The 16,141-nt window shown below is 44.2% G+C and overlaps 1 protein-coding gene across 1 annotated transcript; it reads left to right on the top strand.

Annotated features, from left to right (window-relative positions):
* Positions 1-237: 237 nt before the first annotated feature.
* TMPRSS3 (transmembrane serine protease 3) lies at positions 238-15,271 on the top strand. Its single transcript, XM_029964737.1, is given in 13 exon segments — positions 238-255; positions 1,574-1,718; positions 3,653-3,763; positions 4,648-4,764; positions 6,153-6,276; positions 7,321-7,446; positions 8,173-8,216; positions 8,942-9,107; positions 10,581-10,750; positions 12,316-12,411; positions 13,481-13,623; positions 15,051-15,221; positions 15,224-15,271. Coding segments are annotated over 13 exon segments (1,479 nt in total).
* The last annotated feature ends 870 nt before the right edge of the window (positions 15,272-16,141 follow it).

The following is a 16,141-nucleotide window of genomic DNA, read 5'->3' as shown; positions in this document are numbered from 1 at the left end:
CTGGCCTTCTTAGGCTAATTAGAAAGCATGCTGAATTTTTATCTTCCCTTTTCCGTAGCCAGGCCACCTGATACCCCTCACCAGGTTGGGTTACACGGGCTGCTGCCGTAACGCCGCACGGAACAGGCTGAGCGGGGCACGGCGGAGACCGTCCCAGAGCTGAGCAGCTCAGCAGACTCAGAATTTCCTTTTGGCTGCTTTTGATAATGAAGAAAGAAAACAGTTTTGCTTTTAGCTATGACTTCTCAGGAAGAGGTGAGTGAAGCTTTGGGAGCGTGTGATAGCCTCTAAGTGAACGAAACGTCAGCGTCCGTCTTTCGTGTAATTTGCTTCACAATGCTGTTTTGTCTCCTGATGGGCAAATTATGTGCCAGTCAGAAGACTTTTTTTGGTTTTAATATTTAAAAACCGTGCTAACAGGTTCTCTACGAAGTTTTGTTTATTGTCATTGAAATACACGTGTAATTTTATCAAATGAAAGAGCGTAAACCTTATTGCAGTTGTTTGCTGAAAAGTGAAAAGATATTCCAGGTGACTTGAAGATAGTGTCACAGATAAAACACGTATTCTTAGCCTAAAATTTGTCATTGTAAGCCTTTTCTGGAAATGACCATGAAAATATGCTGCTTTTAGAGCAGCTTTTTACAGCAGCTTTTACAGCTGCACTGTCTTTAACAAACCTGGACCCATTTCACACCACTGTGAGCTCGAAAATCTGACCCCTTTTGCCAATGTGCAGAGCCAGAAATTAGCATTTCAAATCTATTTCCCCTGAATTCTAGTGTAGCTCATTTTAATTGTGGGGTTTTTTTCCACTGCATGATAAGTCATCAAAAGTTTACTGGAGTAAAATTCGGGGGCTCCTGAACGAGGATCCTGTCAGGTTCTGTGCAGTTGTCATATTCCTTTTAGTCTCCTGTTTCCTACTGCAATTATAGAGCAGGGGATGGATTTACACCCCCAGTGGGAGATATTACAGGTAGATATGGTGCTTAGAAAAATATGAACTAAAATTAACCTCAATAGTTTGCTGGTAAATTAATTATAAGTGCTCCTCATGTGAACATTAACTGCATAACAATGTACTGTGTCCAGTTCTGGGGTCCTCAGCACAGGAAGGACATGGACCTCGCTGGAGTGAGACCAGAGGATGACATGAAGATGCTCAGAGGGCTGGAGCATCTCTGCTATGGAGATGGGCTGGGACAGCTGGGGCTCAGCCTGGAGAAGAGAAGACACCAGAGAGACCAGTCTGTGGCCTTCCAGTGCCTAAAGGAGCCTATGAGAGTGTTTATGTTCAGTATTAGGAAGAAATTCTTTAATGTGAGAGTAGTGAGGCCCTGGCACAGGTTACCCAAAAAAGCTGTGGCTGCCCCATCCCTGGAAATGTCCAAGGCCAGGTTGGATGGGGCTTGGAGCAACCTGCTCTAGTGGAAGGTGTCTTTGCCCATGGCAGGGGGTTGGAACTGGATGGTCTTTAAGGTCCCTTCCAACCCAAACCATTCTGTGATTCTATGACAACATTTTACAAGGTGATTATGTTTTTTCTCCTTTTTTTCTCTTGTTGAGTCAGGTACAAGAGACAAATCCCACTACTGGAAGTCTTGAAGTCATCTCTGTTGCAGAAGATGAACCTCCAGCACCACAAATTCAGTTTACCTTTAAAAGATTTTTCTTCATACCACAAGCCAGAGTGGACGCCAGTGCAGATGGACCTGGTAGGGGTATTGCACAGCTTTTTGATCTAAGTGGGTAATGCAGATATTTAGCCTTGCAAAACTATGCTTGCCCACTCAAAACAATCACTTAGAGGAAGAAGAAACACAACCTCCCTCCCCCAGCTGTGAGGTTTGCCAGCTTAGTAACGTGATGACATCTTGTGTTGGCTTGCACACACAAGCATTTTTCACAGCCACATTATTCACACGCTTCAGCCACGCAGCAAACATTTCCCCAGGCTTTTCAGGAACATTTTTGTAGGGCTTATTTGAAATTTTACCAACCTGGAAATCGGTCCATTACAAAATCCAAATATACAATACAGCAGCCTGGGAGTTTGTTGCTTCCAGTAGGTTTCATGGCAAAATGACTATTAGCTTCAACAGAGGCAGGCTGAGCTTCAAGAATGGAGATTTAATTTTCTGGTCCATTAGCTCCTACAGCTGTCTCAGATTTTTGGCATACCAGGCACCAATTCCACTGCCAAAACTAGTTACTCAGCTTCTCCTGAGGGAGCCTGTGTAAGCTGGGATTTACTAGAGAGTCTATAAACCCTGGCAGACACTCCTTATCCTTGACTGATTGCAAATGTTTACCAATCTGAAATTCAAAGCTTGAATAATCAGAGGATGAAGAGTAGTATGAACTAAAATTGAAGAAAAGGTTCTGCCAGTCCCTGTGTAGCTGTGTTTGCTATTTCCCCATAGTTTGCCCCTTGTATATCAGAATACATTTGAAACAAGTGAACTGTTCATTATTTTCAGTGGAATATGTTGTTGCCTTCCAGATTGACAATGGCAGGTCAACTATGGAGGTCAGTGGCTGGCTTTATGAGCAGGTCAAGCTCATGAAATGTATTCAGCAGTTACTACCAATCTGTATTTTAACTTTAGATGCATATTTTTTTCACTTGAAAACTCAAGACTCGGCCTTGAGCCATCACTCAGTTCTCTTCTTGCCTTTATGGCAAAACTTTTAACAGATCACTTTTTCACACAGTTTTCAAGACCAGTTTGGGCATCCTGGTTTTTTGCTAATTTAGCTTTCTATAACTTTCAGTTAATCTTGCTTCCAAGTCCAAAAAGACCAATGAATCTCCTCCTACTTCTCTTGAGCACCTATTTACTAGCTAATCCTGGTTTTTTTTCCAATATTCCTGCTTCTGTTTGAACCTGTAGGCTCCTCCTACTCATTATTGTGTCTCCATTACCCCATCTTTGGAGGAATGCATCACATGTGGGACTTAGCTCCCCAGTGCATGAGGCAGAGCTATGTGGCCTCTGGCCTCATCCCAGAATTCCCAAAATTCCCAGGATTCCCAGGATTCCCAGCATCCAGCTGGGGCTGTGGTTGAAGGGAGCACTGGGACCAGCAAGAGTCAGGAGACATCACTGAGGAGAACAGTCATAAGGAGGAGACTCAAACCAGTTTGTCCTTTGCTGCTTCCACTGAAAGATTTATTAGTCCACTTGACTTTCTGAAGCCTTCAGAGAGGATACGTGTGCCCTGCACACAGGTTTGATTGCACAAACAAAACTGGTCTGAATTTCACTTTTATTCCGGGACTCACATTTTCAGCAGAGGTGCTCATGTACTTGAAAAGCTCACAGTGTGATGTAACCCCTGAAAATGAAAACTTAGACCTCACATTCTCCTCTGCATTGAGGACAGGCCAGGTGCTCTGTAGGGGCACAATTCAGAGCCCTCACGAGGCAAATGCTGAAGGGGTATTTGAGAGCATCCCACAGCCCCAAAGCACTTGGAGCCTTCTCAGTCCCTGAGAGAGAGGATCCCAACCCTTCCAGGTCAGGTCAGCTCATGAAGTGTACGCAGGAAGTTCTAATGCCACCTGGTTTAATGTTAGAGAAATCTTTTTCATTGCAAACTCAGCTAGGTTCAACTTCACAGAAGCTGTTCTCTGTTTGCTTTCCAGGAGATATCGAACCACCTTCGATGTGCCATGCTTTTGCCTCCCTAAAATACTTTCCATATATCTGTGGTTTGTTCCTTGCAGTAATCCTAGCAGCTGCCATTGGCCTGGGTGGTGAGTGCCATTAGTTATTCATTAAGTTCTCGCTTAACCGTTCAAATGCTTAATTTTTCATGAGCCTTTTACTGAGAATGGAATTAAACTACTACTGCAGCTTGTTTGCTGAAGTAAAAAATCTTGTTGATGTGATGGCCTTAAATTTTATTTACACGTAGGGATGAAATAGGCCTGGCACTCCTGAGAGGATTGGTGTAATATTTACAACACTGGGGAACACACAGCTCCAGGAAACCTTTCTCTAGTAAAACTTCACTGACTCCCCTCGGGTGATGAGCTGAGTTTAGAACCTGGGGGAGGCTCCAGGTAGCTCACACCACACTTTTGTCCTGTAATTCACTTCTCTAAGCTTGCTTTCAAAGAATTAAAGAACTGTTCCCTATCAAAACCAACTTCTACAAAGGAGAAGAAAACGCAGAATGAGTTCAGTTGCAACTGGGAAGTGTGACCCTCCCAAGACTGGGGGCCAAATACGTGGATGTGTCTTCACACCTGCAACAGGGATAAGGTCAAAGGAGGTTGAGGCATCCCCTTGGGAAGACCATGCTCTGGCTCTGTTTTACAAGGGTGTCCTTGCTTGGCTGCTGAGGGACTGAGGTACCAGGCAGCAACTTGCCCTGGAGTGAAACTTAAACTGGGTAGAGGGATCTGGGAAGGAGTCAGCACAGACAGCAAGGCTGACTCCTCCTACGAGTCATTACTAATGGATGAGTTTAACAGCACCAGGCAGCAACCTCCAGGTTCTATTTCAAAAGTTCCTAGAGTACAGGAGTTGCCTTGTCCTTAGCCAGACTGAAATCTGGCCAGATAATGGAAGCCAGAAGTGTTAAATTAATATCCAGGTGTGTTTGCATCACTTTGTTTTCTTTCATTCTTGTTAGTCCAATACAACTGCATTGGGAAGTTTCGCTGTCGATCGTCCTTTAAGTGTATCCAGAAATCAGCCAGGTGCAATGGTGTCTTCAACTGCAAAGAAGGGGAGGATGAGTACAGATGTGGTAATTTAAATTTGATTTAAATCCCTCCTACCTCCTCCTGTAGCACTGGCACAATGCATGCTGTAAAGAGTTGGGGCAGTTTGAGACAAGAAAGATAGAGAGAGATGGATTATCTAAATCACCACTTCAGAGGAACAACCTCTCTGAGGTACTGATTTACAGTTCATGAGAAATCAAGCTGCTCTTAAGATAAATAAATGTGATGATTCCTAAATATTGCAACTGCCATATCAGGCATCTTTCTCCATTAGAAGCCCAGATGCTTTTTGACTACACTGCATTACGTTCTATAAATACAGAACTCTATATTCACTGGCACACAGTTGCACTCTGTTGGTTTTGAAGATTGTAAAAGCCTGACATTATCTTAAAGGATAAGGTAATGGGAGACATCAGCAACTTCCTTTTGTACATAGAGTGATGCAGAGTTTGCTGCTACATGTGAAATTTATACCCTCTGTCTGAGTTTCTCTCTGTGATGGTTTTGGGCATCACAGGGCCATTTTAAATGGTCCCTCTCTGTCCTGTGCTATGGAAAATTTTTGTGGTGTTCACAGCCACTGGAGAGAAAGGAGTCTAATATTAGTAAAGAGAATAACTAGTTTTTAGATCAGTGCACTTGTAATTCTGGCTCCTGTACCTACAGGTGAGGAGGCAGCAAAAGTTTCCCTCTGTGTGGTACTAGGAATGAAAAGAACCACAAGCTTTTGGCCCCATCTAACCCCACACAAGATGTTCAGCCTTCAGGCCTCTGTGGAGCCTGTGGCAATACCTCTGCTTTTCCATAACACTGGCTCGTGGGGACAGGTGGGAAACCCCTGTTCAGCAGTGACCACGTGCGTGGCCTCCCTTCTCCCTAGGGAGACCATGTAGATGTGCCTTTCCCAGGTCCAGATGAATCCTGGGCAGCTGGGCACAGGGGCATCTCTGCCTGTGCTGTGGAGTGCAGGAGGTGCCAGCCACCTTTCATCACTTATCTTGACCACAAGTTTCCTCAGAAAATTCCTGCCAGGAATCTGCAGCTCCAACCCACTGCAATCAGCAAGAATTGCTTAGGTTCGCTGGAGGGCAAGGCAGCCTTCTCCACCTGTATTAGAGCTGGCATTGCCTACCCATTCCCATGAGATGTTTTTCTCCTGGTGGTTCTAGCTCAGCTAGAACATTAGGGAAGGTTCCCTTCCTTCATGGGGAGGAAAAAAAAAGCACAGAAAAATTCTGTCAAAGAATCCAAGTGATGAAAAAGGCAAGCAGTAAAAACTCGGTGAGCTAGAAAACACAGATACCACGGTGGTGCATTGATGCTGCTGAGTACCTCTTGTGTACCTGTTGTGTGACTGATGGTTCATCTTCACAACTCACTCAGGCTTCTCTTCTCCTGAATCTCAAAGTCAGGTTGAGTGGCAAGAAGGCAGTGCTGCAAGTGTTCACTTCTGGATCCTGGAGAACAGTCTGCTCTGACGACTGGAGAGCAGAGTATGGAAATACTACCTGCAAACACCTGGGGTTCTCAAGGTATGAACAGCAAATGCCAGAAACTGTATTTGGCATTTTGAACAAACTCTGATGTTTTCAGTGTTTTTAATCAAACCTTGTGTTAGCTCATTCTTTAAAAGAAAAATGTCTTAACAATTCACATTTGTGAGATTCACACTGAGATTTGAGATGATGTGGGAAATAGTCCTGAATAATTGGGCACTGCAGATGGCTTTTATTACTGCTACAAATCCTGCATGATGGCTGAATACAGTGGTTTGGTTAAATCTTGCCTGTGGGGTGCAAGTGCCTGAATCCTGTCTGTCACTCCAGTAGCTTACAGCCTGTGGGGAGGCACAAAAATCATATGAGCATTTTCCACTTCTTTTACTTCCTCTGTATAAAATTTGTATGTACAAGTCATGTCATGACATCTGGTAGGATTTAAGGTCCACCTTACAATTACAAAAGAACCTGGTGACGTGGTTATTGCTGGATTGATCCCATTCCTGAAAAAGCACCCTTTCTTTCACAAACTTTCACAAAACTGAGAAAGAGTTGGAAGCTGTGATTTGCCATGATGTGCTGTTGTTTCTTACAACAACATCATTCTAATTTCTGCACGTTGTAGTTAGCACTATAAAGCCTCTTTGAATAAACTCTTGTTGCCTTTAGGACAAAATGCATCTCAATTGTTCAACAATGAAGACAAGGGAAAATTACAAATTATTCATCCTCCCTGCTGCAAAACATAATTCTAGGAAAAGGAAACAATGAGCTTGTTGGTGCCTCAGGAAATGTGCCAACCACTTACAATAAAAAGCGTTGTTGCAATACTAGAATTAAAATTTACTTTCTCTGCCAGTTAAATGCATTTCAGCATGTGTGGCTTCCACACATGATTATGTAAGAAATACATGCATGTTGTAAGAAGCATAGGGGGAGGATAGAATTACCTTATCGAGTGTCAGAGTCTGATTATTGTGGTTGCTACGCTGGGTTTTCATCAGTGGAACTGCTGAATTATTTAAACAGATTGCTGAAATGCTGTCTGAGGGAGCTGTGTTTATGGTTTATTTGCAGTTACGTGAGTTCAGGTTACCTGCCCGTGGCAGCGGTCGAAAAACAGTTTCAAAGACATTTCGTGTCCCTCAGCCAATGGTTTTCAGCTGATCAAGTGACATCCCTGCACAATGCAACAAACCTCAGGTATGCCTTAGCTCCTTCCTCCTGACAGAAAGAGAGAAGTCAATAAAAGGGGAATTACTAATAGTTTGGGATTCTTGCTATTTTTTCAGGCGTGTAGTACTTCATAAGGGGTTGGTGGTGTTATGCATCATAGACCAAGATTCAGCATCAGTCTTGCTGGAATATGAATTGAGTCTGATCCAAGACCCATTAAAATCAACAAAGGCTTTCAAATGAGCTATTTGAAGAGACTGTTTGTCCCAAGATCCCATTTTTGCAAATGGATAGACACCAGGCACTTATCTTTTTCCATTATGAAGCAGTTTGTTTTGGTTTACAGATCCTTATATATTTCCCAGTGGGTTTATGAACCCTTTATGGTCCATTTCTTCCTCCTGACAGATGCTTGTTTTTCTTAGTTACCTTCCACTGAGAAGGAAGCTATGGATCCAAGGAGACTACAGATCACGTGTTGAAAACTGCTGATGAGCCTTCCCTCATGGAAGAGTGAACCACTCTTCAGCAGGGCAGCATATGGTCTGCAGGCTCCTGGTGGTGGCCAAGCTCCTGACTTAAGTATTTCAGTTTAATGCCCTAATTAGGTCGGATGAGTTCATGGCTTTGTACCTCTTTCAATGTTTGAGTTACTTATATTTATGTGCACAGGAAAATGACATAATGCTGAAAAAAACCCTAAACCCAGTATTTGTGAAATGGAACTAATGTTGCATTGTCTTTTCATCTCAGAGAAGAGTGCACTTCTGGCAATGTGATCATCTTAAAATGCTTAGGTAAGGACCAGGAAAGATGAAAATGAAAATAGAAACTGTTCTCTGTCCTTCTTTATCTGCTGCATGTCAAGAGCTGGGAGGAATTCTGTGCTCAGGGCATACTGTACTATCAGTTTATCACGCTAAAGAAAAATTATATTTCTTGAGTAAAATTTGAAAGAATTTCAGCAAGTGAAAATAGTCTGGGAGTGCAGACTGGGAGCATCAGATAGCAGGAGTATTTTAGTGAGAATCCCAGTAGGAAGTAGGCATCTAAAAATTGTGAGTTGAGTCCCTGGACTGATACTGTAATTCCTACTCTTTGCCACCTCTTCAGGGAAAGGGAAATTCTGCCTTAACATTTGAGCTTTCATCTCACACTTTTCCATGTCATCTATATAAAAAAATCAAAATACAACAGCAAAATCATCACCAGGGGAGAGGAGATGCTTCAGCCTGCCTGTGTGGGACCTTTGCATGTAAGAAGGGCAGAGCAGTGGGTCTTACAGCTCAGCTGAGCACTCCCTGCAGGGGAGAGACCTGACCCCCACAGCCCCTAGGCCACGAACGATGCTGCAGGGATGGGAGGGAGGAGGATAAACTCCTGGGAGCTGCTGCAGCCTGGTAGGGTTGGAATGGGGATGATTCGGCTGCAGAGACCTCCCAGCCTCCCAGAGGAGGGGTTGAAGGTGACCAAAACCAGGTCTATGTTTCCTCCACGGACTGTAACCTTTGGTTCTCGGCAGCGTGCGGGACACGGGCCAGCTACGGGCCGCGGATCGTGGGGGGCAACGCCTCGTCCCCCCGGCAGTGGCCCTGGCAGGTCAGCCTGCAGTTCCAGGGGCACCACCTCTGCGGGGGCTCCGTCATCACCCCGCGCTGGATCCTCACGGCCGCCCACTGCGTCTACGAGTGAGTCCCCAAATCCCCCCGCTCGGGGTGTCCCACTGCGTGTGGGGCCGCTGCTAATGCACCCCGCTATCTCCTAAAAACAAACTGCAGGATTGGGTTATCCTTGCTTCCTGGGCTCCATAACATTTGAGCCATCTCTCTCTCTTGTCACACGAGTCTTTATTTAAAAAAAGCCTCCCCTAGAAGTGATCCCAGTCCAGACCCCCTGTTTTCAGGTGTTCTGGTCACTCCCAGCTTTGTGGGAAATCAGCTTACAACCACATTTAAGATTTTAAGTATCCTGATCTGCAATTTCTGTACATTGTATACGAGTTAGCAGCTCAAGAGGAATTTGTATTTGGCTCCTCTGATCCACTGTAGCTCCAAAATAAAAAAAAAAATCATTTTTCAAGGTCACAGGATCAATCAGTGGTTGTTAGTCAGAGCTTTGTAGCCTTTGCCACATACTCACTGCTCCCTTTCATGCAGTTTGAAGAGGTCTTATAGTTGTAAATAGATGATAAACAGTAATTTAAACTCATCTTCTTTGTGAAGTTTAAATTCATCTTCTTGACAAACATTGCCCTCTCATATTTATAATAAGCTGTCTGGGTTTGCAGTCTTGTTTGATGCTAATAGTGCAGGAGAGCTCTTCTTGCCCTTATAAACTCCAGGTCACTTTCACCAAAGACATTTAGACAGCTAAAATGGGATTTTCCTGACCACTTTTAAGCACCTACAACATGGATGCCTTCTTCTGAGCAAGTCCTCTAGTGTGTTTTTAAATTCAGTAAAGAGAAAGGATGGGACAGACAAATCCCACTACTAGATCCTATTTAGAGCCCTGTGTTGCCATAAGAATAATTACTTAGGAATTAAGCATTTTAGGACTTTTGCCCTTGGCTCTGTCCCCCACAACCCAGTTGGTCATGATGTGTTTAAAGGCTGATGGGGATGGGAGCTGGCAACACAACCAGCATCCCTGGAGCCTTTTCCCAGCTGTTCTGCTATGCCAGTGGGGTGAAGCCAGGAGAAGAGGAGCTGCTCATGTGCTGGAAGCTGAAAGGTGTGCCTACTCATGAACTGGGGGCAGAAACACCTTCCAGAAGGAAAGTTTCTCCTTGAAAAATGCCTTGCCACAAGTGGTGGGGGGGTATGGCTGAGCAGAGTGATATGACAAGCAGCAGCTGTGGGGTCTCATAGAAGGTCAGACAGCTGGGCTAAAGCAAAACTCTCATGTATTTGTGGAAATATACAGATATTTGCACAGATAATATATCAGTGACCCAATGTCTTAATAAGATTAGTCATCGTTTCTACATTTTTAAAAGTTAGGTGCAAAACATAGCCAATATTAATGGACAGATAAGCAAATACAGCAGACTAGAGCTATTAGAGTGTAGAGTTTTATGTGGTACATAAGCTCAGAGGACAACTAGAAAACCTGACGGTTTTCTTGAAGGTTTTTCACTGTCTTCTGCCTCTTTATTTCAGCCTGTACTTGCCGAGCTCATGGAGCGTGCAGGTCGGTTTTGTGACTCAGCAAGACACCCAGGTTCACCCCTATTCAGTGGAAAAAATCATATACCATCGAAACTATAAACCCAAGACAATGGGAAATGATATAGCCCTGATGAAACTGGCAGCACCACTTGCTCTCAATGGTAATTATCTCTGTTAGCTTTCACTAGACTTTCTCACCTTTCCAGCTAAAAGAAAGAAGGGTCTCTCCTGGTACAGACAGGGAAACTTCTGTTGATGCCTACACCTGCCCCAGGACAGTGGAGTGGATTCCCATCCCCTCTAAAATCAATGAGAGATGTGCAGTGTAGATGTGGCCAGACTACTGCTGTGATGGCAAGGCAGTGATTCCTGTTCAGACAACACCAGCAGAAACCACCAAACCACCCTGACCTGTATCAGGAACTCCTCTGTACTCCCTATCCAGGCATGGACAGCAGCAACGTGCTGCAAAGTGTTCCCAGTCCACCCCAGTATTGATTTACTGAAGGCATTTAATAATAGGCAAACATTAACTTTATTATTTCTAAATATTTTTCCTATCTAAAATAAACGCCCTGCCTCATTTTACTTGAAGGTCACAGAGATTTTTATCATGTCCCTTCTGTGAGTATCAGGAATCCAGCAGTGTCCAAAGCTGAAAATCAAGCATAAATCTCAAAGAGGAGAAAAGGCAGTTCAAATATAGTTATGTTTTTAAATTAAAACTACTTTTATTTTCTCAGCAGGATGCTACCTGCAGCTGACACACTGAGTTGAAATAATATATAATAATATTGAATGAATTTACAGGATTGCCTGCCAATGCCTCCTAGTCACTGTGAGCTCTCTGCAAAGGGGAGCAGGTGCTCTCTGACACATCTAGATTGTCAATTCCAAAATCAATTCTAGTGTAATACTTTAAACTTTCACATTTAATGAAAATTAAGTTTGATTTTGTTCTGGTTTATATCTCAGTTGATGCTGATTTCTTTTGCTCGGGAATAAGTTTGGGAGGCTCCCAAGAACAGTAGTGGCTCTGCACATGAGAGAGATACCCACCATGCCCCAGGGGGCTTGGATGGTCCAAGCTGGGGGTTTGATGTTTGAGCTGGGGCCACTGTGGAGAACTGAACCACTTGGAACTGCCCAGTAATACATTGTATTTTCCCTCCCTTTACTCAGCGCTGGCTCATCTTGACACACCAGTTTGTCCTTGCAAGGATCAAAAACTGATTATATGGCATGACATCCCATAACCCAGAGCACAGAGACACAGGAACTCCGTGAGCTGATGGGTGGGGAGCAAAGAGCCCCCTGGGGTGTCTGGTTGCCCTTTCAGAAGAGCACAGGGAACGCACAGCTCTTTGTCTCACCAGAGCAGTCGTGCCGTGGGGCCCCTGATCTGCCCATCAGCTGCCCACACTGTGCATTTTGTGTTTGCTCTTTCTTCAATTTACTGACCTTCTGACATCTCCTTCTGCTGCTTCATACTCAAAACTCATTGGGCCCGGCGTGGGTGTTGTTTCAAACCCCTCATATTGGCCATGAGACAAGAGACCTGATAAACTGCCAGGCTATTTATGTGGGGAGTGGGTGGTGTTCATAACAGCTTCACTGAGAGCCAAATCTTCCAGTTTTTCTGAGGCATAATTTTTTTTTTTTTGCTAAATTATAAAAAGCAATTCTCTCCTCTCTCTCTCTCTTTTTTTTTTTTTTTTTTAAATAGGTCACATAGAACCAATTTGTCTGCCTAATTATGGCGAACATTTCCCAGCAGGGAAAATGTGTTGGGTATCAGGATGGGGAGCAACTGTGGAAGGAGGTATTTTAAATGGTCTGCTGCTGATTACACTACATATAAACATCTTACCCACAGTAAATACAGGACTTGGTTGGGGCATTGTTCAATGTTTAATTTTCTGGAATATCAATGGGGTGGGAAGGGGGAGAAAGAATACATATTCCTAAATTTTATGAACTGCAAAAATTCTGTAGAAACATTTATCACAAGGAATGGATGAGCACATCCTCTGAAACAGAGAGGCTGGGCTCTTTATAACTTCAAGCATAGAAAACACAGCAAGAATGCAAGAATTGACCATCCCTACATTTTCAGGCAGGTTGGGTGATGCAGAAATTGGATCTGTGAATAACGTGAGAAAGAAAAGGGAATTATTTTTTTTTTTTATTACCATGACTCACAGGTCATGTTAATCAATAATTTACACTGGATCACTTTCATGTGAAAAGACGTGAATTCTCAGGTAATTGTTCTTTATCATTCCTCGTTTGTGTCATTTAACGTGTTCCCTTGTTCAGAGAACAGGAACAGAATGTTACCTGATCTACAGATAACAGTGAAAGGTGGGGAGAAAACGAAAACAAGGCTTGCCACATAAAAAGTCAGCTCTGATCTGACAATAGGTAGTGTGCAAATACTTCCATTTGTGGCAATGATCTGTTCAGGCTCGGAATAAAATAAAATAAAATACATACTTATAAAAGAAACCAGATGTTTGCAGATGATTCGTTGACTAGCAGAACAGGCAATGACTTTGAAATTAATTTTGGCACTAGTATTGCAGGCAATGTTCAACCAGTTTTTTTAGTTCATTACTGTCATTGATTGTCTAGTTTGAAGTGGAAATATATAATGAACAGATTTTATTATACACTGTGATAGTCCACAGCTCTATAGAGTGGATAGTTACTGTATTCTATAAGTGATGAGACACCAAGTTGCCTTACTTGTGTGTTGTCATTTTAACTGTATTTCTTTGATCCTTGCTTGCCAATTCTTTGTATACTAAAACATATTCTGTTTACAAATGGTGATTATTTTCAAGGGCAGAAAGTTTTTTTTCTTTTTTTTCTCCTTTTTTTTTTAACAGGTGATACATCTGACACCATGAATTATGCAGGTGTTCCTCTGATTTCCAATGCAATTTGCAATCACAGGGATGTCTACGGTGGGATCATAACTTCTTCAATGCTCTGTGCTGGTTTCCTAAAGGGAGGGGTGGACACCTGCCAGGTATGGAAGTTTCCAAACTGCAACTGTGCTCATTAACACCAGCAATGGAAAAACATGAGTGATAAGTTATCAGAAGGCACTCCCAGGCTTTTCTTGGGCAAACATTTGGGTTTGTGCCATTTATTCTGCTCACTGCGATTATCAGTCACTGACTGTGCCTGCATTCACATGCTGCAATTTCCTTTTTATGTTTCTTCAGTGGACTTTATCTGCTACTTCTGAAGAAAAATTTACTTAGGGCATATTTTGATTAGTTGCATGTGCTGCAGCATGGTGCCATCCTTTCTTTGCCTTGGCTGTGGCCTCTGCACTGTGCTGGGTTGCACTTCCCTGCACTGTGAGCAGCTCCAGAGACCTGCCAGGTGTGGAAAGCCCATGGGGAAAAGCAGCCAACACGTGTCTCAATAGAGAAGAAGAAATGTGTGATTTTGAAGAGTAGTGAGACAGGGGAAGGAAGAAAGGGAGAGGTGTTTGGGTAACTCAGAGGGCTAGTGATGACTCTGGGGGAGGGAGGTTCAAAGCAGTGGTTAAGCAGAGCATCCCTCACAACACAGAGTGATGATGATTCCAAATCACTGTCAAAGTCACGATGGTGCCAATCTTATGCCACGTCTCATTCACATCCAAACTGATGTGGACTCGCCTAACTAGTCATGGAGCAAGGGCTGGGGAAGAATTTCTGTTAGAAGGTGTCCTTGCCCACAGCAAGGGGGTTAAAACTAGATGATCTTCAATGTCCTTTCCAACCCAAACCATTCTGTGATTCTGTGAATTTCATGTTTTCCGATTTGCTTGGTCTCAGTCATGCAAGGGACAAAATAAAGCAAAGGCAGTGGGTGCATAGATCTTCCTTTAACCCTGTGTTTGCACATAACCCCCCCAACAAGGTACCTGGCACCAGCACATCGCTCTGCCTGGGACTGCTGCCCAAAGGCAGCGTGCTCAGCACACAGCTCCACGTGACACAGGGAGCCCTACTCACCACTGGGAGAGGCTTGTTACAAATTCCCTTTTTTTCCTGTTGTTGTGCTGGCTCTGATGCTCATAGGGCAGAGAAAACAAAAAAGAGAGTTTTCAGTACTTAGTTGTGAGTCCGCTGAGTAATATTGGCTTAGCAAAATGTCTGAGAAGGGCTGGAAAAGAATGTGGGAGCAGGCAGGCAAGGAGGTGAGATGTGAGCTTGTTGTTGCAACCCTGGGCTCAGCTCAGCTCAATAGCCATGAGCCAGGGAAAGAAAAATATGATCTAATACATGTCTCAAAAGTCTTCCAACTTCTACTGTAGCATATGCTTTTCCCAGGACATAGAATAGGGCAGAAACAAGAAACTTTGAATTACTTTGAATTAGTCTCTCCCCTACCTTCCCAAATAGATATTCCCCTCATTTTCTGGGGCATTGACGTTTGTTTTAATTCTTTGTCCTCCAGGGAGACAGTGGGGGCCCTTTAGCATGTGAAGATATGAGTATCTGGAAGTTGGTGGGGACCACCAGTTTCGGAGTGGGCTGTGCAGAAAAGAACAAGCTGGGTGTCTACAGCCGAACTACTTCCTTCCTGGACTGGATACATGAACAGATGGAGGTCTGGTTTTGCCCTGTTCCTCCATCTCTGGTTGTTGCTTTGCTCCTCTTGTGCCACACAGGGCTTAGCTCATATTTGTCACAGATGAGTTGTGTTGCATGGACTCGTGTGACTCAAGGGTGGGTTCAGGGATCGGGGCAGGTCCTCAGGCAGAGCAGGGTGCAGGGGTTTTAGTGAGATGCTGGGAGCACCCTGCAGGGTGTACAGAGGAGAGGAGAGTATGTCAGTACAGGTGGGAATGACTGGGGAGGGGGTCTGGAGACAGAGCAGGGAGGTGTGAAAGGGCTGAGTCAGGAGGCCAAGGGAGGAGGTGACAGGGGACTATGCTGTGCACAGTTCTGGTGCCCCCAACATAAGAAGGACATGGAACTATTGTACCAAGTCCAGAGAAGGGCCACAAAGTTGATAAGAGGACTGGAGCACCTCCCCTATGAAGGCAGGCTGAGAAAGTTGTGCTCTTCAGCCTGGAGAAGAGAAGGTTGTGTGGAGACCTCAGGGCAACCTTCCAGTATCTGAAGAGGATGCAAGGGAGCTGGAGAGGGACTGTTCATCAGGAACTGTAGTGACTGGCCGAGGAGTAATGGGCTCAAATGAAAAAAGGAGGAATTTACATTAGATATTAGGAAGATATTCTTTACTGTGAGAGTGGTGAGGCCCTGGCACGGGTTGCCCAGAGCAGCTGTGGCTGCCCCATCCCTGGAAGTGTCCAAGGCCAACTTGGATAAGGCCTTGAGCAGCCTGGTCTAGTAGAAGGTGCCCCTGCCCCATGGCAGGGGGGTTGGGAGTAGGTGTTGTTTAAGGTCCCTTCCAACCTTTAGCATTCTGTGATTCTATGGCTTTATTTGAAACCGTGAGGCTGCTACAGAAAATCCTGGGGAGTGAAAGCCAAGTGGGCCAAAGAAATTGCAGTGGGAACATGTTGACTGGAAGGAGAGGAG

The sequence above is a fragment of the Manacus vitellinus genome, unplaced genomic scaffold (genome assembly GCF_001715985.3).
Source record: "Manacus vitellinus isolate BGI_N305 unplaced genomic scaffold, ASM171598v3 scaffold_7_pilon, whole genome shotgun sequence".
NCBI lineage: Eukaryota > Metazoa > Chordata > Aves > Passeriformes > Pipridae > Manacus > Manacus vitellinus.
This window is presented reverse-complemented; position numbering and strand designations above follow the sequence as displayed.